Source organism: Penicillium waksmanii, assembly GCF_028829765.1.
Source record: "Penicillium waksmanii strain IBT 27052 chromosome Unknown utg000002l:1.0-3326099.0:1.0-3328782.0, whole genome shotgun sequence".
NCBI lineage: Eukaryota > Fungi > Ascomycota > Eurotiomycetes > Eurotiales > Aspergillaceae > Penicillium > Penicillium waksmanii.
In genome coordinates, this window is record NW_026643249.1 from 508,768 (window position 1) to 533,900 (window position 25,133).

General features: G+C 50.2%; 11 protein-coding genes across 11 annotated transcripts; 4 read left to right on the forward strand and 7 right to left on the reverse strand.

Annotated features, from left to right (window-relative positions):
- Positions 1-15: 15 nt before the first annotated feature.
- On the reverse strand, positions 16-537 carry N7481_001857 (uncharacterized protein; the record flags this gene model as incomplete). The annotated part of the gene is made up of 1 exon (XM_057261076.1): positions 16-537. One exon carries the CDS (start codon positions 535-537, stop codon positions 16-18), a length of 522 nt encoding a protein of 173 aa, XP_057126008.1.
- A 1,480-nt stretch (positions 538-2,017) lies between these two features.
- N7481_001858 (uncharacterized protein) lies at positions 2,018-2,633 on the reverse strand (the record flags this gene model as incomplete). The annotated part of the gene is made up of 3 exons (XM_057261077.1): positions 2,018-2,094; positions 2,189-2,497; positions 2,564-2,633. 3 exons carry the CDS (start codon positions 2,631-2,633, stop codon positions 2,018-2,020), a joined length of 456 nt encoding a protein of 151 aa, XP_057126009.1.
- An 863-nt stretch (positions 2,634-3,496) lies between these two features.
- N7481_001859 (uncharacterized protein) lies at positions 3,497-4,828 on the reverse strand (the record flags this gene model as incomplete). Its single annotated transcript, XM_057261078.1, has 1 exon — positions 3,497-4,828. The coding sequence occupies one exon, from the start codon at positions 4,826-4,828 to the stop codon at positions 3,497-3,499; it is 1,332 nt and encodes a 443-aa protein (XP_057126010.1).
- Positions 4,829-7,088: 2,260 nt separating this feature from the next.
- On the forward strand, positions 7,089-8,729 carry N7481_001860 (NAD(P)/FAD-dependent oxidoreductase; the record flags this gene model as incomplete). The annotated part of the gene is made up of 2 exons (XM_057261079.1): positions 7,089-7,748; positions 7,797-8,729. 2 exons carry the CDS (start codon positions 7,089-7,091, stop codon positions 8,727-8,729), a joined length of 1,593 nt encoding a protein of 530 aa, XP_057126011.1.
- Positions 8,730-9,150: 421 nt separating this feature from the next.
- On the reverse strand, positions 9,151-11,950 carry N7481_001861 (ATP-dependent Clp protease ATP-binding subunit; the record flags this gene model as incomplete). The annotated part of the gene is made up of 2 exons (XM_057261080.1): positions 9,151-9,815; positions 9,892-11,950. The coding sequence occupies 2 exons, from the start codon at positions 11,948-11,950 to the stop codon at positions 9,151-9,153; spliced, it is 2,724 nt and encodes a 907-aa protein (XP_057126012.1).
- Positions 11,951-12,965: 1,015 nt separating this feature from the next.
- On the forward strand, positions 12,966-13,400 carry N7481_001862 (uncharacterized protein; the record flags this gene model as incomplete). Its single annotated transcript, XM_057261081.1, has 1 exon — positions 12,966-13,400. The coding sequence occupies one exon, from the start codon at positions 12,966-12,968 to the stop codon at positions 13,398-13,400; it is 435 nt and encodes a 144-aa protein (XP_057126013.1).
- Positions 13,401-14,284: 884 nt separating this feature from the next.
- N7481_001863 (uncharacterized protein) lies at positions 14,285-15,976 on the forward strand (the record flags this gene model as incomplete). The annotated part of the gene is made up of 5 exons (XM_057261082.1): positions 14,285-14,347; positions 14,484-14,666; positions 14,900-15,338; positions 15,385-15,752; positions 15,833-15,976. The coding sequence occupies 5 exons, from the start codon at positions 14,285-14,287 to the stop codon at positions 15,974-15,976; spliced, it is 1,197 nt and encodes a 398-aa protein (XP_057126014.1).
- A 1,008-nt stretch (positions 15,977-16,984) lies between these two features.
- On the reverse strand, positions 16,985-18,148 carry N7481_001864 (autophagy-related protein 27; the record flags this gene model as incomplete). Its single annotated transcript, XM_057261083.1, has 3 exons — positions 16,985-17,180; positions 17,256-17,778; positions 17,881-18,148. 3 exons carry the CDS (start codon positions 18,146-18,148, stop codon positions 16,985-16,987), a joined length of 987 nt encoding a protein of 328 aa, XP_057126015.1.
- A 794-nt stretch (positions 18,149-18,942) lies between these two features.
- On the forward strand, positions 18,943-19,692 carry N7481_001865 (tubulin-binding prefolding complex subunit GIM3; the record flags this gene model as incomplete). The annotated part of the gene is made up of 4 exons (XM_057261084.1): positions 18,943-18,960; positions 19,094-19,228; positions 19,330-19,397; positions 19,500-19,692. 4 exons carry the CDS (start codon positions 18,943-18,945, stop codon positions 19,690-19,692), a joined length of 414 nt encoding a protein of 137 aa, XP_057126016.1.
- A 945-nt stretch (positions 19,693-20,637) lies between these two features.
- On the reverse strand, positions 20,638-23,035 carry N7481_001866 (Hsp70 family protein; the record flags this gene model as incomplete). Its single annotated transcript, XM_057261085.1, has 3 exons — positions 20,638-20,837; positions 20,897-22,268; positions 22,424-23,035. The coding sequence occupies 3 exons, from the start codon at positions 23,033-23,035 to the stop codon at positions 20,638-20,640; spliced, it is 2,184 nt and encodes a 727-aa protein (XP_057126017.1).
- Positions 23,036-23,674: 639 nt separating this feature from the next.
- On the reverse strand, positions 23,675-25,106 carry N7481_001867 (uncharacterized protein; the record flags this gene model as incomplete). The annotated part of the gene is made up of 2 exons (XM_057261086.1): positions 23,675-24,824; positions 25,003-25,106. The coding sequence occupies 2 exons, from the start codon at positions 25,104-25,106 to the stop codon at positions 23,675-23,677; spliced, it is 1,254 nt and encodes a 417-aa protein (XP_057126018.1).
- Positions 25,107-25,133: the final 27 nt, after the last annotated feature.

The following is a 25,133-nucleotide window of genomic DNA, read 5'->3' on the forward strand; positions in this document are numbered from 1 at the left end:
GGAGGTTTTGTGTCGTTATATTTGGTCCCATTTAAGCTCCGTTGGCAGCGCGAGACACAAAGTTACCAAAAGGAATACAAAAGCCGAATTGATTCGAGCCTCGGCTATTTCTTCGGAGGCCTTTCTCGTGGCGAGGGGTCCTTGATTGTGCGATCGGAGCAAATCTGTGAAACCACCAGTGCCATCGGTTTCGTCGGTCTTGATTTGCAGGCTGCGCATTCTCGTGACGTATTCTGGCTCATCGATGTCGTCTTGATCTTGGTCGCTGGAGCTATTCAAACGGCTTGTTGGCTGCGATTCCAGTTTGATGCGCATAGGTGCCTCTGAATCGGCATATCCGATGAATCCTGCGATGTAGACAATGAATGACCGCTTGCTGGTCATCCAGGTCCAAAAAATGAAAAATTCCTTGATTAGATAATGGAGGTCGCGAACATTGGAAAAGGTCTCAAAGATGACAGGTTGCATGGGCTTTCGTTCCTTGTACTTGTAGATGTGGTCTAGAAATCGAACCCAGTCGGCAAAAGTCTGTAGCATTAAAAAAACAGTGAAGCTGACGCGGTTGTAAGAGATGGGAAATTGGGAAGATAAGATACAACTATCCAGATTATATTGTGGGAGTATCATAAGGTACCCTAAGTGGGATGTTGTCCAGAAAGGGAAGGTATGAGGCACATACTGCTGGTAGTATATTGCAGCATCAGCAAGAACAACAACAAACCTGGAACGGCAGTCACCACCCACAGCTTACATACTACCTTCTCTACTCGAACCTACTCAAGTAGCCATCTGTTGCCCGAGTGATCTCATCCAACTCCTAGCTTTAACAACAACCATCGTCAGCTCTTCAAACCAGTGCCGTGCTGTTCCCACCACTTTTAGTCTAATCCCATATAAGCTGACATGGAAAAGGCGTTCCGAAGAGACAAAGAAAGCCGATTGACCTTCGGTACAACATTATCAGAGTCTGTCAATTCCGTATGGACTCCCAACGGCCTCGACTAGATTTCTTCTCGCAAGGATTCAACTAGGGCCGTATCATTTTTACGCCTAAGAACTGTGATACCTGTATCTACTGCCGTCCAAGTGAAGCAGACGATAATATTCAGCAATATCAACACGTCTTGCAAGGCTGGCCAAAAATCGAAAAAGAACAGATCGTCTCGAGCTCGTTCCCCGAGATCCGTTCTTTATCAAAAATGGAGACCGAAGAGAATACCTGCTGGAGGGAATCCGGAACGGACGTGCCGAGAATATAAAACATAGCTGTTCATTACCCTTCTTCTAATAAAGATAGGTGAAGTCGCATTCCGATTTTCATTTAATCTGAACCTAAAGGAGAACTTGGAAAGCCAATTTTTATTTTGTAAACGATCAATATGTGATAAGTCGATTACAATAAATCACAACTCCTCCCCGATACCTTTGAGGCGCTTGATTTGCGAGGGAATATGCCAACCTTGGAATACGACCCAACGTTGCTTTTTGCACAAATTCTCAAATTGAAGGCGCGTGGGTACCTGCTCAAGGTCAAACAGGCTAGTTAGCCCCTCGGGCGTCCTGAGCAAGTTATCCCCGAGGAGACACTGCTAACCTCGGCATTCTCTCAATGGGCCCCCTGAATGGTAGAAATTACACTATCCCAGGCAAAACAATTAAAGAGGTTGACATTTGTTAACATAAGAATAACGACACATCTTAAACCGGCCTGTACTGTGCATGCGGGTTTTGTTTGCGCAACCACCCTTTGCCCAGCCCCGAGTCATGTCTACATAGTTACTGCATGTACACATGTATTTTGTATTCTCATCAGGCTTGTCGACCAACTAAATCGTTCCGGCTGACGCTCCAGGGCTGCAGGCGGGAGGCTCTGGCCACTCACAATCGTTTTCGGCCCTCCATAATCACCTTCCTCCTCGCCAGAGTACATATTTCACCATCCACTCGAATTCTCGTTTTTTTTGCTTGAAAAATTTGGAAATGGTGTGCAGAAGGGAAACTTCGATCTGGGTGAACATCACGAATAGGACCCGGTTCGACGGTGAGGGGGGTAGGCGAATGTGAGAGTCATGAGGTAGTCCTGGTAGGATACGGCTATATGTATGTCAAGACGTTAGATCACATTGAGCGCACATCTTGCAGCAAGCACCGCAGGGGACTCCTTGCTGCTTTCCGAAAGTTTACTAACCTGACTTATGGTACTGCATCAGCTTCTTACATTTCTCCCACATCTCATTTGCATTCCATCCCTCCCACGCACCCCGAGTCGTTCCACACAGTATCCAAGTCATCAAGACCAGCATTCGACGGACCCTGATCCAATTCCGATCTAACGTGAAACCTTTCTCAAGGAGCTTGTTCACAAAGGACTCACGATCTGCGTCCACGGCCTTTCCGATACTGCGAATCAACTCCTTATCCCTGGGAGTTGCGAAACGGGACCTGCCCAAGTCCTCCAAGGCCTCAGATACCACATGAGACTCATGAGCGGCAACATCTGCGTTTTGAGAAAATGAACCATTAACAGGAAATCGAAACGGAGGCCGAAATACGGCTCACCTACTCAGACTTGCTGCCCGGCCGGCAATAGGGGCAACATTCTCAACTCGCCTAGCTGCCTGGCTCTCTGACATGTTTCAGGGGTAAACCGCTGACTCACAAGATTGTTGCTACCGTGCGGGATCGAATTGCTAATGGAAAGTCAATGAAACAGAATCGATTGATACCGACGCTCTGGAGATGCTTCCACGGAATTTAATACCATTCGTTATCCTCGAGCAAGAATGGTTGAGATTTCTTTGACTCAGAGAATATGTACCGCCTAAAAAGGTACTTTTTGATCTATCATTCACCAGGCAACGCAGGCTCCATCTGTGGTAAATCTGCCTGGATCGCGGTTTTCAATGCTGCGCATGCTCTTAGAGGCCAAAAAGAAACTTGTTTCTAGCTACAGATGCTAAACAACCATCGTTCAATTCGCTTGAGAAAAGGCTTTTGTTCTGGCTCTTCATTGAAGAAACAATCGTCTTGTTGAACCTCCCCTTTGTTCGACCGACTGGATTCAGTACTGCCGTGCTTGATTCTTCAGACCAGACCGCACTGTATCCACGGTCTCGTATTGGTCCTCGGCGCCAGGGATGGTACGGGAGTTTCGTCTTGGGTTTGTGACCTGTCGATTCTTGGCCTCAACATCCATTCATACCTAATCTGCACCACAAAAGAGCCCCTTGAACTCAAGCGATTTTTAATTATATAGCCATTGATATCCATTGATATTTTGCAAATTCTGTTTTGATACTAAATAGCACAAGTTGAGCGAAGTGGCTCAGCCAGACCTGGTGATCAAATCTACAGTGAAGAAATGATTATGACAAATTTCAGATTCAGCCCTCGTCAGCTAAATCCGGCCCCCAAATCAGCGAAAAATAGGAGAACGAAAAACAATGCCAAAACTTTTGAGTCCTCTCTCCTTCCTCCAACATCCGTCTATCCTTGTTCAATATGTTCGGCGGCCCAATTGAGCGGAGTCTGTGATTTCTTCAATGAAACGATGAACAACATCCATCTCATTAAGCACATCTCTTGCCATGCGATTATTCGCCACCAAAAATGCCAATTTGATTGGTCGCTGATCATGTCGACTCAACCATCTCCACAGCCGATCAATACGGGTCTGATCTCCGCCAGTCAGCTCATGATCTTCCTTCAATGACTCCTGCTGTTTTATATCCACCAGCCAGTGGAAATGGTCTTTAAGCTCTTTCTCAAATGGAAATTTGAGAAGCCTGCTCTGCCATTCCCGCCTTGGATAAAGAAGTCTCATCCATAGGAATGCGCTCATTACTGTCCTTAACTTTTCGGTAGGCGTGATTGTTTCAATATTAGTGCAGTCAAAAGTCGCATTATTCCTCCCAAATATCGTGTAATCGACGAGATAAAAACCAAGATCAAAGTCGATGCCCTCATAGTCTCGCGCAACTGCTGAGTAATTTTCGCGACCAGTGTCTTTAAAGAAATGATCTTCAAAGAAATGACCCAAGAAGTTCTCCAGAGTGGCTTGACTATTGATATTCCTTGATTGAAAAAAGCTTATCAAGAGTTCTGTTGATGGCCCAGCGGTGTTGTAGTCGAGCTTTTTAGACCGCAAATATTTCTTGAAATACCAAGCAGCATCATCGGGACTCCTGAACACCCGGTTTCTCTTATCTTGTTTGCGGGACTCATGCTTTCGCAGCTCATACGAATTTATCGCTAAGCTTTCCAAAACTGAATCAAGATGCTGGAATGAGACTTCGCGATCTGAATTCCGTGATGCTTCCAGGTGCTCTGCATTGCTATCAAATCTGGCCCAAACATCGTCCACGAAATTGGTCACTTGAATGTTGATTGTGGTTGCATTGGCCTTGGCCGTGAATTTTGAATCATTCTCAAAGAATGCCTTTTGTTTAAGGCGATAGCTTATGGTAGCTCCTGGGAGCCTTCCTCCATCTGATCGGTTCTTCAGACTTTCGATGAAGCGTGGGATTGAATTGAGTTCTTCTACGAAGAATGCTCTTTTCAAAGTTTCTTTGATTGTATGGTGATCTCCCATACGATATATCATGATTCGAAGATGGAAAGAGCCCGGATGCAGCTGACCAACCCCTTGGGTTGGTGTATTTTGCTCCACTATGGGGCCGTCGGCAAAATTCGGTATGCCAGGATTGAGTAAAAGCTGACGGCAAACGCTTTCTGGTGATCCCGGCCGGATATCGAACGACTGCATGTCGAGATGAGCATTGTCGAAAGAACGGAGACTTGAAATGGTTCTTGCTGTGTTATTCATCATGATGTCTCGACTCATTTCGCAGAAGAGCACAGGCAAGAAGAAGTCAAAAAATCTGATTTAAAATGAAGAAAGCTCCGGGGATGGGGACTTGGTTCCGGAGATGTGCAGGAATAATTATGTTCAGAGACAGTTCTCATCTCTGCGGAACTTGAGGAAAATATTTATAGACTTCCTTCCATAGTGACCACAGGGCCCGATTTCTGGAAAGTAAAAAAAAAAGCCCAAGTCATATTCAGCGAGAAACGAAAGTCGGTATGGCTCTGAGGCTGTCAAAGGCAGGGGTTGAATGAAAATTCCATGATGGTGTGTAGGATAGCAAGGGCTGTGAGATAAATCGGTCAAGTAAGAAGGGTGGTAATTCGCTACCAAGAAATTTCGTATGTTCACCCGGGCGACGGGAATGCAGATCAGTCGTCAAATACAGACGCAGACAATGACTTGCTTTGGGGCCCAAGGCTTGCAGCCTCGATCTTTCAGCGGGCTCATGCGTGAATTAAATGGTCGGGCTGCACCACTAGCGCTGATTCTTGAGAGCATGGCATCTCTGATTTGCCGATGACACTGCATGAACCAATGCCCGCGCCCAAAACCGGAAACCCCTTTGTCACTACCCAAGATTGTGCTGTGAACGATCAAACACTTTGGGTGAGTCGATGAACTGTGGATCCATAGGAATTTTGAGATGTGATAGATCTTTTGATGTTCAATACTTTAATTTTTATATGCAGATTTAAAGCATAAATGTACCTTTGATCTATAAAAGTAGATAAATATTGAGTAAAACCTTTGGGACTCCAGGGTTCCCTGAGAAAAGACGCGATTTCCAAGAAGCGGGGGAAATGGCCCTCCTTGTCAACCATGACCATACTCGATTTCTAGTGGATAATCCTCTTATTCGCGACGGCCCGAGCCTACATCACCGCGCCACGCGACACCGTCCTTATGAACATGACTTTGCACCCAATAGATTATGATGCCGTGTACACAACCATGGGCTAGCGCGCTCTGATAGGACTGGGGAAAGGGCCAAGCGGCTCCTGTTTAATATCCTAGCCTTTTTTCGTGCCCTGCCTACTTGAGCTGGGCAGCACCTAGAGTCTCATGACTAGAGAGGAAAACCTGTTCAGCACACAGGGGGTATCCAATAGATGGTATTGATCGGGTGCTTAGATGTGCATAACTGCATGCGTGCATGCCAGATGCGACTACCGCAAAGCATCAGAATTTTCACTCTGCAGCATGATAGGGACCCTCTGGCAAAAGCCAACCTATCAAGGATCCCATCATGGAAGGCGCCAGCCACCTGTTCGCGCTAAGTACCTAAGGACTGGGCAACTGGCACATAAGATAGCGAAGAGCCGCTCACCGCTTGAATATATTTGATGAAGAAGGATTATTACTACTAGAATATTCAAGTTACTAGATATATGTGGCTCCAATAAAGATAGATCACTCTGGCCCGAATATATCCCCAACCCAGCTATTGAGTTGGGAGGGCGGGGATAGAACATTGCAAGGAGGTCGAAGAGTTGAGAATTGGGTGTTCTTTAATAAAGGACGAGGGCATATAGTCAAGAAATACCGTATTATAATCAAAGTGCAAGAGAAATGCCATTTCGGGCTCCGTATTTAAGTCAGGCGACAAGGACGAGGTTCAAAAAGTTGGTATACTCATGGCCGAAACCTTTCTCAAACACGAGTCACCTGGGACTTATGCATCAAATACCAACTGGGCAAAGAAAAGGCACGATATCTGCTACTAGCAGTTAAACTCAACTGCAGCATCAACGGATTGATGTTGAGGCTGGCCTGCCTCAGGCATACAGGATGCCGTGCCTTTTGTCGAAATAACTTTCAATTTGTCTTCTTCTTCTTGATCTATGACCACCACCACTATCGGTATCATCTATCGACGAGATCTTTCCAGGCATATCCATCACCATCATCACTCAACGATTAACGATTAACTCCGGTTGTGAAGGCAGGGATGCTTGACGGTTGAGTCATCGCTGCGATTTTGACGAGACAAGGACATGCGATACCCAGAGACTTGGGGTTAGTTCAGCTTATTATATATCATATTAGCCTACAAGACATTTCGATCGCAGGATACGTAAATGTAGATGTAGACAAAATGTCACGGTCTAATCTAATCTGCCGGGATGATCCTGCCCCGGGCCGTTGACCCACTGCCCCTGAGGTCTGTTTTAACTTCTCGGAATTTTTACCTTCCTCACACTCCTCCAACATCCATCGCACCATGGGGAAAGTCTTTTCTAAAGTATACGACGAGACTTTCAAGATACGAGCACTTGTATCCGAGATACTCGCGACGAAACAATGTTTTGACGCTCTCGTCTCTCGGGTCTCGGCCGTAACATTCCCGGTCTCAAACCCCACCTCCTCATTTTGGCAAAATGACCCAGTGTTCCCGGAACTGGTGAACATGCAATCTGAGAATCTCCCAAATACCGCTGACGTTGTCATTATTGGGTCAGGGATATCCGGTGCCAGCGTGGCATACTCAATTCTCAATGGGGTCCAGAATCAACGGAAAGCTAAGCAACCCCTCAAGATAGTCTTGATAGAAGCTAGGGAAACGTGCAGCGGTGCAACCGAGAGAAACGGAGGTCATATCAAATGCGCTGCGTATTTGGAATATTCTTCTCTAAAGTCGAGATACGGAATCGATAGCGCAAAGAAAATCTTGCAATTTCAGAAACGACATATGCCCATCCTACTTGATATGATACAACAGATGGGCTTGGATTCTGCAGAGGCGAAAGAAGTTGAAACAGTGGATATCTTCACCGACGAGAAAAGATGGAACGAGGCGAAGATGATGGTGCAAGAATTAAGGGACGAATTCCCCGACGCGGCTGAAGATACTGTGATTCATGATTGTTCGAGTGGTTGTGAAGTAAGCTGTACCCCCTTCCTCTTCCAATGGCATACTAAATGCGTTTAGAAATATAATGTGGATCCCCAGCACTGCTATGGAATCATATCCTATCGTGCAGCAGCCCTTTCGCCATACCGCTTCATCACCGCCCTCTACGCATCTCTTCTCGCATCATTTCCTTCCGACTTTTCTATCGAGACCAAAACTCTCGCGACCGATATACGAATTGATGTTAAAAACTCTGACCGGCCCTTCGTGGTCACCACGCCAAGGGGAAACATCAATGCAACCCATGTTGTGCATGCCACAGACGCATTCGCAGCGAATCTCATCCCGGGGCTAAAAGGGAAGCTCTTCCCGGTACGGGGACATATGACCGCTCAAAGTCCAGGAACCCATTTTGCAAAACTTGCAGGCTCTAGGTCATGGTGTATCCATCACAAGCGCGGCTTCGACTATATCAGCCAACGACCCGGCGAAGGCGATCTTATGGTTGGGGGTGGGGTAGTCCAGTCAGAGGAGAAAGGAATGGATGAGTTTGGAGTCTGGAGAGATGATCGGATCAGTTATCATGTTCTTGCGTATCTGAATGGACTTATGCCCACGCTCTTCGGTACCAATATCTGGGGGGTCGATGAAGCTCCCAGAGCGAAGCAAGCATGGACTGGTTGTATGGGGTTTACGCCGGATCTTTTACCTTATGTTGGCAAGGTGGAGGATAGTCTTACTCACCGGAAACTAGAATTTCCGTCAGGACAAGATGATAGAAAGGAAGCTGCCGAGTGGATTTCAGCGGGCTTCCAAGGGGAGGGTATGGTCATGGCGTGGTTGTCGGGTGTTGCCGTTGGCATGATGATTATTGGGGACGAAGAAGGCGAATTTCTGGAATGTCCAGGGATACCTAAAGGAAATGTTGAGGATTGGTTGCCTCGAGAGTTTGTTTGTTCCAAACGAAGGGTGGACAAGTTGAGTCTCTCAGATATGGCAACGCTTCTGTAGTACAGATTTTGATTTAAACAACGTCGTCGTCTTGTTACAAGTTACTAGTTGAGTTTTCTACGATGAGGAAGTTTGGAAATTCCAAAGTTTGAAATAGAGAATTAAAATTATATTTGAGATTATTTTACGCCATACACTAGGAGTGTCTTGTAAGGCTCAAAATCAGCCAGCCTCCCCAAAGAGAAACAGGCTAAAGGAAAAGGAAATAAGCAAACAAGTAAAAGCAATCAATCGAAAGGAAATAGGTGCACAGTGTGAACTGAATTGAGTGTAACGCCAGGCCAAGATATTATGAAACATAAGAGCAACTTCATTTCGTGATGATCATAATAATTGTAGACATGAAAAGACTTTTCGTTATATGCAATGTGCTTTTGGTGAGAGGTCGAGTCGATACCGAGTCAAAGACATGATCCGATCTCTACTCATCATAGAGATCCATGTTACCAGTGTCACCGTCCATATCAGCGGCAGATGAGTCAGAGTCAGAATCACTCATTGATTCATCTCCGTCGCTATCGGTGGGACTATGGTGGTTAGGCAAGACGTCGAGGTGACCATCGCGAAGAACAACACGAGCCTGCTCGCCATCCCGGACACTGCCACGAAGAATAAGAACAGCAAGGCGATTGAGGACTTCGCGCTCGATGAGACGCTGCAAGGGACGGGCACCATAAGCTGGCGAGTAACCCGCAGCACCGAGATAATCCTTGACTTCCTCGGTGCAGTAGATTTCGACATTGCGGCCGTTGTGCTCTAGGCGTTGCTGGACCTCGTTGAGACGGAGGTCGACGATCCTGCGGATCTCCTTCCTGGTGAGACGGTTGAAGATGACGGTGCTGGAGATACGGTTGAGAAATTCCGGCAGGAAGTAGTTGCGGAGTGCGCCCATGACCATCTCGCGGGTTTGCGAGTCGATTTGGCCATCGTTGGATGTTGGGCGGGCAAGGTATTCGGCTCCCAAGTTGGAGGTCATGACGACGATGCAGTTCTTGGCATCGACGATGCGACCTTGGCCGTCAGTGATACGACCGTCGTCCATGAGTTGTAAGAGGACGGTGAGAACTTCCTTGGCTGCCTTCTCGACTTCGTCGAAAAGGAGAATCGAGAAGGGGCGACGACGAAGACTCTCGGTCAGCTGGCCCCCGGCATCGTGGCCGACGTAGCCGGGGGGGAGCACCGATCATTCGGCTGAGTGAATGGCGCTCCTGGTATTCGGACATGTCGAATCGGATCATGGCCTTGGGGTCGTCGAAGAGGAATTCAGCCAAAGCCTTCGTGAGTAGAGTCTTACCGGTACCCGAAGGACCGCAGAAGAGGAAGCTTGGAGGGGCGTTCGGATTGCTAAGGCCGGAGCGTTGCAGTCGGATGGCGTTCGAAACTGAGACAACCGCTTCCTTCTGGCCGATCACAATCTTACCCAACTTCTTCTCCATGTTGAGCAATTTGTCCTTCTCGGTGGTACGAAGTCGTGTGACAGGGATACCAGTCCAGCGACCAACGATCTCGTTGATCTGGTCGGGACCAACTGCATCGGCGAGTAGAGCCTCGCCACCCTCACCAGCGGTAGCTTGTCGCTCCGCGTCAGCTCGGGCTCGATCAGCCTCAAGACGCTCGATGAGGTTCTTGGTCTCAGGAATGGCATAGTATTCGAGATCGGCAGCAGTTTGAGTATCGCCAGATCGCTCAGCCTCGTCACGCTTGACTTTCAGGGAGTCGAGCTTGATCTTGGCATCTTGCACTTCCTTGCTGCGCTTCTTTTCGCTCTCGTACTTTTCGCGCATGGGTCGCAGTTCCTCGGCAACGTTTGCAGCCTCCTGCTTGGCAACTTCGAGTCGAGCTTTGGAAGCGTCATCCTTCTCACGCTCCAAGGCATGGATCTCAATCTGGAGTTGGCGGAGCTTTCGGTCGAGGGTATCGAGGGCCTCGGGCTCGGATTCACGGGTGACTCGAACCGCTGCTGCAGCCTCGTCGATGAGGTCAACTGCCGAGTCGGGAAGACGCCGGGCTGTGAGGTAACGAGAAGCCAGGGTAGCCGCAGTAACGATGGCACCATCCATAATGTTGACACCGTGGTGGACTTCGTACTTCTCTTTGAGACCACGCAGAATGGAGATGGTTTCGGACACCGACGGCTCTTTGACAAGAACCTGTTGAAATCGGCGCTCGAAAGCCTGATCTTTCTCAATGTACTTGCGGTACTCACTCAGAGTGGTCGCACCGATACAATGCAGTTGGCCCCTAGCCAGCATAGGCTTCAGGAGATTGGCTGCATCCATGCCGCCCTCGCCACTAGATCCAGCGCCCATCAAAAGGTGGATCTCATCGACAAAGAGAACGATGGTGTCCTTCGAGTCTTCGATTTCTTTGAGGACGCCCTTCATGCGCTCCTCGAACTCGCCGCGGTATTTGCTGCCGGCTACGAGGGAGCCGACGTCGAGAGACAGGAGTCTGCATTGAGCCAGGTTGGCGGGGATATCGGCATTGACGATTCGGCGGGCCAGACCCTCCACAATAGTGGTCTTACCGACACCGGGTTCACCAATGAGGACAGGGTTGTTCTTTGTTCGGCGACTGAGGATTCGAATGACACGGCGGATCTCCTCCTCGCGACCAATGACGGGATCGATCTTACCCTCGCGAGCGAGAGAAGTCATGTCAATGGTGAACTTTTTGAGGTTCTCATTTTCGCTCTCGGAATCGGCGGTCTTGGAGTCGACGCGCCGGGATCCCCGGATTTGCTGCACGGCACTGTCAATCAATTTAAGATTGGGGACGTTGGAGTCGCGCAAGGCACGCTCGACCTGGGAATCCTGCACAACGGTTTGAATCAAGTGGTCGACCGCAACGAAGCTGTCCTTTTGGGTCTTGGACAGGTCGGCGGCCGATCGGAGAACCTTTGCGAGCTGTGGAGAGACGGCGACAGTCTCTGGAGGTGGATCTTGGCTGGGTAGACGAACCAACAGCTTCATTAGTGACCGATCGAGCAGCTGAGGGTCACCATGAGCGCGTTCGATGACCTGGCGGAATAGCGGGGTAGAGGAGGATTCGTGGGAGGAGTGGCCCACGGGCTGTTGATCCTGGGATTCATCTGGAGCTGGGTTGAGAAGAGAGACAGCCAGGTGGAGGGGTAGGATTTGCGAGTGGGCATATTGTTCGGCCAAAGCGCTGGCATCCAGCAAGGCCTTGTTTGCCCGATCTGTGAATTGAGCGCCGTTCATGTTGAACGGAGTAGTAGTGGAAGATCAGTTCGAGGTGTGTAGTGTGCTGTAGTGAAGTGGGTTGCAGTGTGTGCTTTTAGTGTATGTGCAAGTTAAATCAAGCTGTAAAAGGTGAAGGTGAAGGTGAAGGTCGAAATTGATCAGCCCACCAAGATGACTTGAACCTAAATATACTCTTGGGCTGCCATCCCGAAACATCTGGCCAGTCCATGACGACACCCGCGTCAACGAGGTGCTTCCACCGCCTTCTCGAAGCATCACCTGAATTCGCGAGTGATCTGCCCATCACGTGAGTCAAGACACTACACTAGCCACATTTCACACAGCCACATCATCCCACTTCCCTCGGGTCACATGATCAACCCAAAGAAGACAATTGCTTTGATGGAAAATGATTCCCTTGTTCCATTCAATCCAGTCCAATGAATCCATTACCTTCCATTGGCTGGAAGACAGCCAAAAGTGTATCCCGCGTGTGGAGGGCGTCGAGTCCACTTGACGAGGTCGGATCCAGAAAATGATGTGGTAAGTCTTGATTTGATCATGACGCAGTGCCGCTGACGCCAGCCTAGGAACGGAACAACCAACCCCTCTTTCTACGATCGGGTCGATGGACTCTCAAGCCCAGCCTTCTATGGATGGAATAGTCTGTAACCCTAGCCAACCCGATGGTAACTACGGAGTACCGATAAACCGAAATCAACAACAATCTGCAGCCTCTACGCTGGTGGCTGAACTTATTTCTATTTATCCTGCTCGTACCGTATGGGACGAAGTACGAGATCCGTGTCTACCCTCCCTAAAGATATATCGCGATATCCACGATAAGCGGCAAAAAAAACATGGACATGACGTCAATACGACCGGCCAACATGCAAAATACGAGTAAACGGGATCAGACCTCGTTTTTACGGAGTACGGAGGACTGCTTGGAATCCTCGGCCGAGCTGCCTGTAAATCAAAGCAAACCTTAGGGCACAGGCAGAGAGAGAAAACGAAACTTGAAGGACTTGCAATGCCCGCAGCAGTGGCCTCCGTCCTCGGTCATACATACTCCACCCTCAGCTCACACACGGGATTTTACCGGATGGCCAAAAATTCCCCAAAAATCCACCCTATGGGCACACAGGCCCAGACATCGTGGATACCGTCGCGGGAGGAGGGCTCCATCCCTCGCCGCATCCAAGACGGAGGATCGCTTGAATCGAGCGCCCACCACCCACTTAGTGGGGCTTCGATTGGATACGACCAGGCAGCGCAGCAGCCAGTCCAAGGTTTTTTTTCTTCTCCCTCTCTTTTCGCTGGGGCCACTGCGAGCAATGAGGCGGATATGGCGCAGAAAATAGCAGCGGTAGGTTCCTGCGGCGGGGCCGGCGGAGAGAGGGGCGAGAATTGTCTTGTCGTTGATTTGCCTGTGACCTTGTTCTGGACCAAACCGCTGCGACCATGACCATGATAATTCTCGTTTGTGCAGTATACATACTCCGTATATATGGTCACTGCCCAGGAGGACGGAGTCAAAGTGCGGCATTATTCTATAACCTGCCACACACTACTGTACCTATCGCGAGAGAACAAGGTGCTAGACCATGTAGATCTCAATCTTTCCCCTCATCTTGAAGTGTAGGCCGGTATTCCCGGTGCCTGCTACAGAGCATCATTCCAGTACGTAGCATAGAGCATCTGATAGGTGTAGAGCAAACACAGTTCCAGTTCCAGTTCCAGTTTCCACGGCGAGATGGAACGATCTGTGGCAACAGGGCTGTGTCCACCCGAGGTCGTTGGGAAAACCCGGTAGGATAGCCCGAGCTTATCCAGACTGAGTTTGAGTTGACCACAAGTGTCTGAACCCATTTATTTCCATTAGGAGTGGAAATTAGGAGTGGAAATTCCTAAGAGGTTGAAACTAGTTTAGTACCTACTGGAGCCCTGGCTATAAAACTCAACCCTGATCTTCTCACGCCATCGCCCCCCCAGATTGTACTCATCACCACGACCTTGTATTTGCTGCCTCACTGCACGCTACACTTGGGGACTCGGCTGTCTCGGCCTGACTTTATTTTGTGCCGATCGAGGATTATCTTTTTACTCCCGAGCACTCGGTACTGGCCAACAGGGCAACAGAGCACAGGGCACAGCTGACTTTTGCCTGTCATCGGACTTGCCATTTGCTGCTCGGTCTGCTCCACGAGTTTATTCCACTTTGCCTTTCGCCCTGATTTTCTCACAGGCTTCTTCTCTGCTCTCTGCATTCATTCGGAATTGCTGGGAACCCATCAAGAATCTCTATATTCATAATATTTATCCATTCAACTTTTTGGATACCTCATCATCATGTCTACTAAACCCATCTTCGTGGCAACGCACCCTCGTGCTTGCTCTACGGCTTTTGAACGAGTATGTTTGGAATTTTCATCTTTCGTTTATGATTCTCAGGCTGGTTGATTTGTAGCCATTCACCAAATGGCTGCATCTACATCACCTACATCATCTACGCTGTCCAATACAGTACAGTGCTGACATACATCTACAGGTCTTCATGACTCAACGCTCCACCATCCAGTGTATCCATGAGCCTTTCGGTGATGCCTTCTACTATGGCCCGGAGCGTCTCTCCGACCGTTTCGAAGACGACGAACAAGCTCGCCTGGACAGCGGCTTCAGCCAGTCGACATATCTTACCGTGTTGGAGAGAATTGAACGAGAAGCATCCGAGGTCCGATCCTTTCTTCCCTGAACTTTCCTGATTTCGTTCTTTCCTTTTGTCATTTGACCTCGGTCCTTCACGGATGAGATCTTGTTCAAACCCCCATCTGGGAACCCTTCTTCACATTCACTGGCATCAGAGCCATGTATCTGTAGCACAGAGCCGAGAACCTGGCAACAGGGTCTCGCACCTGTCACACGTCAATGAAAATTTCCCTGGACGAAATACTTACCAGTATGCAGGGCAAGAGAATCTTCATCAAGGACATCGACCACTACCTCCTCCCACCAAATGAACTACCGGCAAGCGTGGCCCCGTCCCTTCACCGCATCAAGCGCGGCGTCGGCACCAACGGCACCAACGGCGAAGTCCAGGCCAACGGCGTGAACGGCGATGTCAACGGACACGCCCACGCCAACGGCCACACCGCGACCAACGGTGTCACACCCGACACCAACGGCGCGGTGAGCAACGGCAGCACCAACGGCGTCACCAACGGCACCAATGGCACTGCCACAAACGGGCACACCAACGGACACAGTAATGGCCACACCAACGGCCACGCCTCCGTCCGACCGTACCCGTACAACACGCCCGCAGAGACAGGCAATCCAACCGTCATGCCTCGAGCCCTGCAAGAGCGTTTCCACTGGGCTTTCCTAATCCGCGACCCGCACTTCAGTGTGCCCTCGTATTTCCGCTGCACGATCCCCCCCGCTGGATAAAGTGACGGGCTTTTATAATTACTCGCCGTTGGAAGCTGGGTACGACGAGCTGCGCCGGCACTTCGATTATCTTCGGAGGGAGGGACTTGTTGGACCACGGGTGGCGACGAGGTCTGATATCAGCGTTGAAGATGAGGCGAAGACTAAGAAGACCACTGATGAGATCTGTGTCGTTGATGCGGATGATATGCTCGATGCACCGGCTGCGACTATCGAGGCGTTCTGCAATAGTGTCGGCTTACCTTATACGCCTGACATGTTGATTTGGGATACTCCGGAGGATTATAAGGTTGCCTGTGATGCATTTGAGAAGTGGCGTGGTTTCCACAATGATGCTATCGAGTCGAGTAGTCTGGTTGCGAGAACTCATGTAAGTTTCTAATTTTTTTTTTCTTTCCAGCGGAGGGAAGGGGTGATGAGGATGGGATGGATTGGGCTAACGTGTTGCAGAAACATGCTCGCAAGACGGAGGAGCAGTTCGATGAGGACTGGCGCAAGAAGTATGGACCTGAGGCTGCGGCTATGATCCGCAAGACGGTTGATGCCAACATGGAGGACTATCTTTATATGAAGCAGTTCGCCGTCAAGGTCTAACTGGTTAAACCTTGTGGTACCATTGGTATATGAGGTATACCGCCAGGGGAGAGAAGAGGTGGAGGAAGAGAAGAGAAGAGAATGAGAAGAAGAAAGGGAGAGAGCAAAGAGGAAGAATGATCCCTAGTATTCTGTTGTTCAATGATGTGCTTTCGCAATTCCCCGATTCCCCCATGAGAACGATTTAGTCCCGATGACGCGATCATTCGCCCCGATCACTCGCCCGTCTACGCTTCTCTTTGCTATGATTGGTCCATTTGTCTCTGTTTCATCGCTTCACCGACTTTACTTTACTTCGATGTCGTGCTTTTGTGCGTTGTCTTGCGGGGGATCAAGATCTGATCTCCCGGTCTCGTTTGTCTTGCATTCCAGACTGAATTGATACCTGACTTATCCACACCACATAACATTTTATTCTTATTGTAACACCTATACTCCACTGAAGAATCAGCATTGAATTTGAAGAAGCTCTGGTGGTTGAACCTCAGGCGATGACGAGATTCCCGGGGTGTGAAGGCTCATCGCAGTGCGAACATGCTACTAGTACTCGTAACCCCAATGCAATCCTGGATGGAGTGCTGGGTATCATTCTGCGAATCAACCTCAATCCACAAAGACCCCGAGCCAATAGCCGGATCATTCCTGTCTCGTGAGTAACTGGCAGTTTTTCATTCGAGCACTTGCTTTTTCGATACCTTCCCCTAGCCTTAGCATATGATCTTTATATCGACAGCAACCAGACCTATTTCCCATCTGGGCAGCCTTCCATTAAACAAACATAAAAATAAAGCACCCGGCTATGATAATAGCTAGATTCCAATCATGTATAGTCACATTGTTGCTATAACTCACATCTAGCGCCTACCGTGGTACCCATGGTGAATTTGAATGAACCCAATCAGCCACATAAGCTACAAAAACCCCGGCCGAAGCCATACAAAATTGCAGTGCAGAGGTCTGACAATTCCCTCTCTCATCGTACAGAAGAAAGCTATGCTGCGGTCCTACTTACACCGCACTGTATCCACCCCTCGTTCCGGAGCCTTGCAGGGTGTCAACGACCCGACGACCCCAGTCCTTGCAGAGGTATGGCACGTCGCGAATTGCATCGCCGTGCGGGAGGAGGTCCCAGCCTCGTGCGCCGTGGCGGTTGTAGTTGAGCCAGGAGCCGAAGATGAGGTATGCCGCGACGCAGAGGAAGACACTGGATGAGATTGGGGCGGTTAGTCTTTGCTTTGTCGGTCTCACAACGAAGGGTATCGTCACTTCAAACACTCACATGATGATCATCCACGTAAAGAATCCCCAACCATTATTGGAGCTAGCCTCCTTACCCCTCTGATACTCATCACAAGCATAGCGTGTGCGCCACTCAAGCTTAAGCACGTAAATGCCATCCTCATTCGGAGCAAAGCTCTTGTACTGAAGACTTTGGTCGGAGGTCTTCTCCCCATCACCCTCACCCTCGCCACCACCATCCGCCCGGCGTCTCTTCTCACTCCCCTCATCCTCCGACTGTGCCTCCTTGGTACTAATACCCTCCAACCCCGACCGGTCCGGATCACACTGGAAATCAATCACGGCAGCCGTATCCTTGGCCTTTTGATCATTGTGCTCGCCCTTCCAGGAGCCACCGGAGATCTTCAGACGCAGACCCTCGGTCTCAGAGCCCTCGATCTCGCTGAGTCGCGTGAACTGCGGATCCTTAGATCCGCCGCCCATCGGGTCGAGTCCCGCGATCGGGAACCCGAATTTCTGGTCGCCGTTGCCATCAGCTGGTTTTAGGTCTTCGAAGCCGCAAACTACGTGGAGGGAGGGTTAGTTAGTCGGCGCCTGATGGGTAGAAAGCTTTTTTGGATATGGGTGTGGGTGTGGGGGAGGGTCAGGGTCAGGGCCAGACGTACTGTTTTTAGAGTACTCGCAGCTGCCAGCTCCGTTCGGGCGTTTGGAAGCTTTGCCTAGCGGGGAGCAGATGTCGAGGACATAGGTGGTATTCGTAGAGTACTCTTCAGTCTTGTTGAGGTGGTAGATCTCGTGCACGCCGCCCAAGCCACTGAGATCGTATTTGTAATCGTTGACCTTGATTTGGGCGCAATCGAAGGTGAGCGCGGTCGCGAAGCTGGCGGTTAGCGCGGAGAGAAGAATGGGTGTTTTGCTGGATTGTATTCGCATGGTGGAGGGCTGGGATGTATGTCGGTGCAGAGGAGGTGTGTGTTGGACGTTGGAGTCACGGAGGCGGACCCGGACTCGGACTCGCGACGGAAGTGGAAGTGGAAGTGGGAGTGGGAGGTGGAGGTGGAGGTGGAGCTGAAGCTGAGGCTGAAGTTAAAAGGAGGCTGACAAGCTCTGCCGGATCAGGAGAACAGAGCAGATAGGGCCAAGAAGAATGTGATAGCTCTGCTCTGGAGATGGCAGTAGGTAGGATGGGGCTGAGTTGGAGTGAGACGAAGCGATGACGGCGTGCGGAGGTGTTTCGTTTCTCCGGTGCGAATTGCCATTGCGACTGCCTGGCCTTAGCTGCTATTAGTATGGGACACTACTACTGCTTCCACACAGATGGTATGGTTATACTATACTGTTCAGAGTATACAAATTAATAAGGAGGATACTCAATTCCAGTCATTTATTTTCAGCTTAATTCCATTCTAATGGTAGTTAGAAAGTAGAGCTACCTGTGGGTGATGGCATATACTCTACTGCACTGCTACGCTACTCACAAGAATACTGAAATAATTTATTTAAGTCTATCTAGGTAGATATGAGTATTCTGAGCATAAGTATAGCCACAAGTTTAGCTACAGTTACCCTATAATTATGACTATAGTGATACCCAAACTACCATAGTCATACTCCCACTGCAGCAAGCCGCTGCTCTGCCCCTCCGCCTGCGCACGGACCAACTGCGTCAACCGACGAACTTTCCATCAACTCTCCTTTTGGTGTTGACACTCTCATTACATTTCAAGATGATGCAACCTCGCATGGTATGTATCTAAACCTTGAGCTGCTTTCTCTCCCTATATCTGACTTTGATGCCCCCTTTCCTCCCACTCACCCCGCACCGATGCCTTTCAAGCTCTCACAACACCACATCCCACTAACTCCTAACTCTCACAGCTCTCGCGAGAGGAAGAAGGCCTCGGTGGCAGCGACGAGAATGAAGTTCGCCGCGAGGATCAAGAGAAGATCAATCGATTCAGCCGATTGCACCAGCGTGAAGCCACACTAGAGGATCAGCTCAAGGCCAAGCAGGTATGACCCGCAACCCCGCCAATATCCAGAAGAGAAGCAATTGGATTTCCATGTTTGGAATTGCCATCAACGCGAAGAAAACAATACTAACATCCTTACAGAAGGACAAGGAAGACTTGGAGGAAATCTCCATGGAACTCGAACTAGCCGATGAAGATGAACTCGTCCCGTGCGTTCTCCATTCCATTCCATCTACCCGCGTCTCTATTCCCAAGGGGCACGCAGGCAGCAAGCTACCAGTCAGGTACAGAATCAATTCTAACTAGAACAGCTACAAAATCGGAGACTCCTTCTTCCAGCTTCCTCTCGCAGATGCCCAGTCCATGCTCACCACATCCACAGAGCAGATTGACACCGACGTCTCCAAGCTTGAGGATTCCATGGGTGAGATCCGCGAGGAAATGCAGCAACTCAAGGTTGCCTTGTATGCGCGATTCGGACGCAGTATCAACCTGGAGACCTAAAGCAATGGAATTATCTGTATTCTTTACTCAGGTTCGAGATCTTGATGACATGACCCCCAATTCAAAAATGTATCTATTCAACAAAATCCAAATTTATCTCAAATTTCACAGATATGCTAGTACTACCGGAACTGCTGGGTCCGTCTCAGTCTCGACTTTGGCTCCGACTTGATAATGGAGTTGTCTCGCCTGTGACTGGTCTATTTGGCGTGAAGATGGGATTCTTCTTGGTTCATCATTTCTGTCCATGAAACTTGAAGCTTGTATGTACTACCTTTAGGTAGAGGTATCACTTCGTGACAGACAGATCATAGACACTGGCAGACAAACAGGCAGACAATAAGTTTGAATATCACCGAGGACCATTCACTACACAAAACTCGAACCCATGAAGTGAACAACCAACAATCAACCACAGCTCATAATTCATTCAATCAAATAAAGGTAAGAGGTATCTAAGAAGACCAAAAGAAGAAGAAAAATAAAAGAACCTTAAGAAACGAAACAGTCCACCAGAAGATATCACAAATCCAACGCTGCGGTGCGGGGCATATATATAAGCCAAGGAAGGGAAAGGAAACGATTGCAAATTGCAACACGGGTTATCAGATCAACGCCGATTCTCCAGTGCAGTGCAGTGCGGCGCGGTACGGTGCAGAGCTGCCCAGTAGGGAGGGAAGAAGGGAGAGGAAGAGGGTGGGCATCCCGGAATCAAAAATCAAAAATCAAAATGGGAGGGTTGGGCCAGGCCATGGGTATCTCTCGCTCCACTCTAGTGCGCAATGGCATGGCATGGTAGGGCATGTTTTATATAAGCACTGGCGGAGGAAAGCAGTTATGTACGGCTTGGAACTTGCGAAATGGAATCGCGTTTCCTCGCGTGTTTTTTTTTCCGGAAGGTTGGTACTGCAAAATTATTTTGTTCTGTTTTTTGGTGCGAGCCGTTTACCGGAACTTGGCGCGGCAGCGACCCATGATTTCGTTCTGGCAGACCAACTCGGCGCTGAACTCACTTCCGTCCAGTGTGAGGTAAATGTCAAAGTACACTCGGTAGAAGATACCCTGGGGAGTATCCATGCGCTCGAAGTCGGTCTCGAGGTTCTTGCGAGACAGATCCGAGGTGAGGGTGACGACTTCCTTGATACCTTTGGGAGGGTTAGTTTGGAATGATTCAAAGTCAGTTGGGTCGAAAGGGATTACTCACGAGGATCCTTGGTATATTCGGGGCAGACATCCTCATCACAGGCGTACAGAACGTCCTCGTACATAAGGGTAGCACCGGGCGCCACCTGGCGGAAGAAGCTGACCTTGACGGGCTCGCCGATTTTGACACGCTCACCCTTCTGCACGAAGATCTGGCGAGTGTACTTGCAGCGATCCCGACCATCGAGACTGGGAACACGATATTGCTCGGGGTGGTATCCCTCCTTGAATGGCTGAAGGGTGGCCATGAGATAGTGCCGACGGGCAACACGGTGGGTGATGACTCGTTCGGTGATACCGGCGGTGACAGCACCCTTGACGATAGCGGCGACCGAGTCCATGGGGCGCACAACCTTGGTGTTATATTGTGGCGGGACATGCAATTTGATTTGCTGGAAGAGGTACTCGGAGGCACCGAATCCACCGACAACCAGGACGTTTTGCAGCACACGATTCTGGGCCTGGATGGCGATGATCTGATTGCGAACCAGTTCCAGGATACGGTTGACCACTGGCTCAAAGCATTGGAGAATCTCCTCGTTGGTGAACATCATGTAGCCTTCCTCGATACCCGCGTCCGGGAAGTCAGCCTCAATGCCGACATCCACCGCCCATTTTTGTCCGTTGTTGCGGAAATCCGCCTTGATACGGTTCTCGAAATCCATGATACACTTGGCGTAAACCTTGCCCGCAATGCGCGAGCCGTCCGGCAGCTTCATCTTCCGAATCTTGGCGCGCAAGATGTTGCTAAAGTTGCGATTCAGCGCCGTGGAACCGCAGGAGTCACCAGATCCGGTGGTGCATTCCATCACACTAAATGGCGATTCTTCTTCCACCTCGTAGGCGATCAAATCAACGGTACCACCACCGCAATCGACAATCAAGATGGCGTCACCAATCTTCAGATTCAGCAGACCGCTCTTCGCACAGAAGAGAGCGGCGGCCTCGGGCTCCGAGACGAGAGTCAGACGGTTATCATTCTCATCGCGCAAGAAGCCTGCTTGAATAGCAGCAGCACGGGTGGCTGCCTTGCCGGCATCGTTCCAGATAGCGGGGACGGTGAGATAGTATCGAATGTTGCGCTCTTCGCGAGTGAAAACCTCACCCAGGGTCTTTTGCAGCTGGGCCCGCATGGCCTGGCGCAGTTTGAAGAGGTAATCGGCAGCGACATCGATTTCGGACTTTCCAGGGGGAAGCGGGGGCAAGTTGATGGGGTCGATATAGGTGTTCCCGGAGAGCATCAGCTGCAACTTGAACCATTCCACCTTTTGCACGCCGGGCTTGGGGTATCCTGTCGGGGCCAAGGCATCGGCGATATCGGGGCCCCAGCCAACTACCTTTTGATATTGGTCGTAGTAGAGGACGGTGGGAATCTATACAAAGCAAGGTCAATAAAAGGTATACATAAAGCGAGACCATGCGACCATGCGACAATTTTATAAATTGTCACTGTGACAACAACACGCGGGGCGAGGGCGGGGCGAGGCGGGGGGGGGGGTCCCTAATTAGAGAACGATCGCGGGCTTACCTTTTGCTTGGTGTGTGTACCGGCGCCGGGCCATTCTGTGATGATATCCTCGCGGGCTTCATTGTTGGTGGCAAAGGCAAAGGCAACACCGGAGAAGGTAGTACCAAAGTCAATACCAACAATGAGCTGGGACTTGCCTCGATTGGCACCCTCGACCTCGGCGGGGTTGCGATATTGTTGTGCGGCCCCCGGGGCCATGGGGAGACCCATGGCCTGTGGCTGTTGCATGCCATAGGCGGGAGGAGGGTTCATCTGTTGCGGAATACCGGGCTGGTACTGTTGTTGCTGCATGTTTGGTAGAGGAGCGGGGTGTTGGGTGAGTTGTTGGCCAGGAACCATGGGACTCGTGGGACGGTGTTGTTGGAGCTGGTGTTGAGGTGGGTAACTGGGTGGTCGCTGTTGTTGTGGTGGTGGAGGTTGAGATTGTTGAGATTGTTGTTGATTGATTGACAGACTCGCAGTCGACGAGCTGCGATGGGATGGGGGCGCAGTGGGTGAAGTACCGTTGGTGGAGGGGGCAGTGTTGGAGGGGACAGGCGAGGCTGGCTGATGTTTATCACGCTTATTCTTGAAGCCAAGGCCTGACCGGAATCTCGAGCCGATGGATTCCATGTGCGGCGAAGAGAAAAGGGAGGAGGAGGGAGAAGGAGAGGGGGGGGATAAAAGAAAAAAGAAATGGGGGAACAAGGGGAGGAGGAGAGGAGGGGGGGGAGGAGGAGGACAAGGCTGAGAGAGAATACGAAGGGGGGGAAAAGTGTCAGCTCGGCAGAAACAGAAAAAGGACTTGGACAGATCCGAACAGGAAAGGCCTGGTGGATTGTAGGGCCTAAAGGGAGATTGTGGCCGGCTGAGGAGGAAAAGGGAAAAAGAGGAACAGAATGGAAAAGAGAAAAGAGAAAGAGGAAAGAGTGCGAGGGATCATCGTGAGGCTGAGCGGAGTATCTGAGCTTGCCTACTTGGTGTGTGCGAGTATACACTGTTGATACTGTTGATATATGAAGCTATTATATCTGGTTCACTACGAACTGGGTTCTACTATCTACTATGTCCTTGACTCGACTCTCCTAGTGTATGCTCATGCTAATTCTTATTCACCAATGTCTTTCTATCTATATTTTCACTCCCATCACCATCTTTTCTTTGTTTTGGCCCCCAACCAATGGGAAATTACTGGGGGGCTGTGAGGCAATCCAATCCTGTCGAGACGGCTCCTTCACGGAGATGTGTACGAGTATTCTGCTCTGCTCTATTTTAAGCTGCTCTCTCTCCCACCATCTCCACCTTCCGGGCGACCCAGTGCCCCGGTCGATACAAGTTTTGAAGCATGCTGTCTCCATCTTGAATGTACCCACAGAATCGATCGCCTGCCCGCGCCTCAACCTCGAACCCCATGCGCCGCACCAGCGCCAGTACCTCTTCCTCTGTCAACTCCACATTCCCCGGTTCTCCAATGCCTGCGTCCGTGTCCTCTTTGCTCTGTCCCTGTCCCTGTGCCTGACCTTGGCCTGGATGTCCGTCATCAAAATGCCACAACAACGGCCCCACATTGACCCATAACCCATTCGGCTTCAAGCAGTGTCGAATCGCTTCAATGTATCGAATCAAATTAGGCGCCGTGTCAATGAAAAAAACTGTCGCAACCGCGTCAAAGCTGGCCTCTTGCTCGGGCTGTTTATACAGCACCACAAAGTCCGCTGCCGACATGGACATCGACCCAATTGGCTGGCCCGTCGTTGCCGCTTCATGAATTGCCGTGCCGGGGTGCGTATCCGGGATAGCCACACTGCGTAATTGCTGCTGCCGCGACCTCAAGTTGGAAAAATGCAGCGCAAACGGATGCAATGCATGCTTGGCCGCGCCCGCCGTATGATTCAACACCCAACTACTCGCCAATAGCTGATGATACGAAATCTCATTCCCCTCAGCAGCAAAGCCAGCCAGACACAAGTCAAAAACAAAGCGACCCAGCCCGGCCCCAGGCACCAGCACGCGAATCTCCTCGCCCGCTGTGCAGCGGGCAGCGAATTCCTCGCGGAGATCCTTCAGAACGGGCTCGTAGCAGACGTCACGCTCGACCTGGCCTTCGGCACTCCAGTCGCGGTAGAACTGGCGAATGGTCGAGTGCGCCTTGTTGACATCGGACGCGGTGGCTGTATCGTGCCAGTTCTGGTTGGGATCGTCCTTGTCCGGGGTGGCGGGGAGACCAAAGGATTCCAGGCCGACGGCCAGTATAGCGTCGGCGATCTCAGCATTGACGTCGATCGCGTCGTCTACGGCGTTGAAATGGTTCAGAATTGAGAATGGGGGCTCAGAGAGCATCTGCCAATGCTCGGACGGTAAGGCGTAGAAGGCCTGACGGCGCCGATGCGTCGTGTTGCGGTGCGCTGTCCGTCGATATTGTCTGTAAATTATGTTAGTTTTTCCTCTGTTAATCCGTAGTTCGCCGTCCATTGTATGTATCTATCGGTGCCTAGGTGGACATAAAAATAGTATCATATCCAGTCGCCCACCTCCAGGCTCCTACATATCGCATAGCCATCACGATCATCACTGGCACTACCACCATCGGCATCACCTACCGGAAAGAGTCCAGCGCTGCAAAAAGGACCCTTCGCTCATCGGGGTCAGAAAAAGGGTCAAAGTCCCCCGCCCACTCCTCCTCAGTCTGCTCATGGTCAGACATGACTACTGAGTATACAGAGCAAGTCGA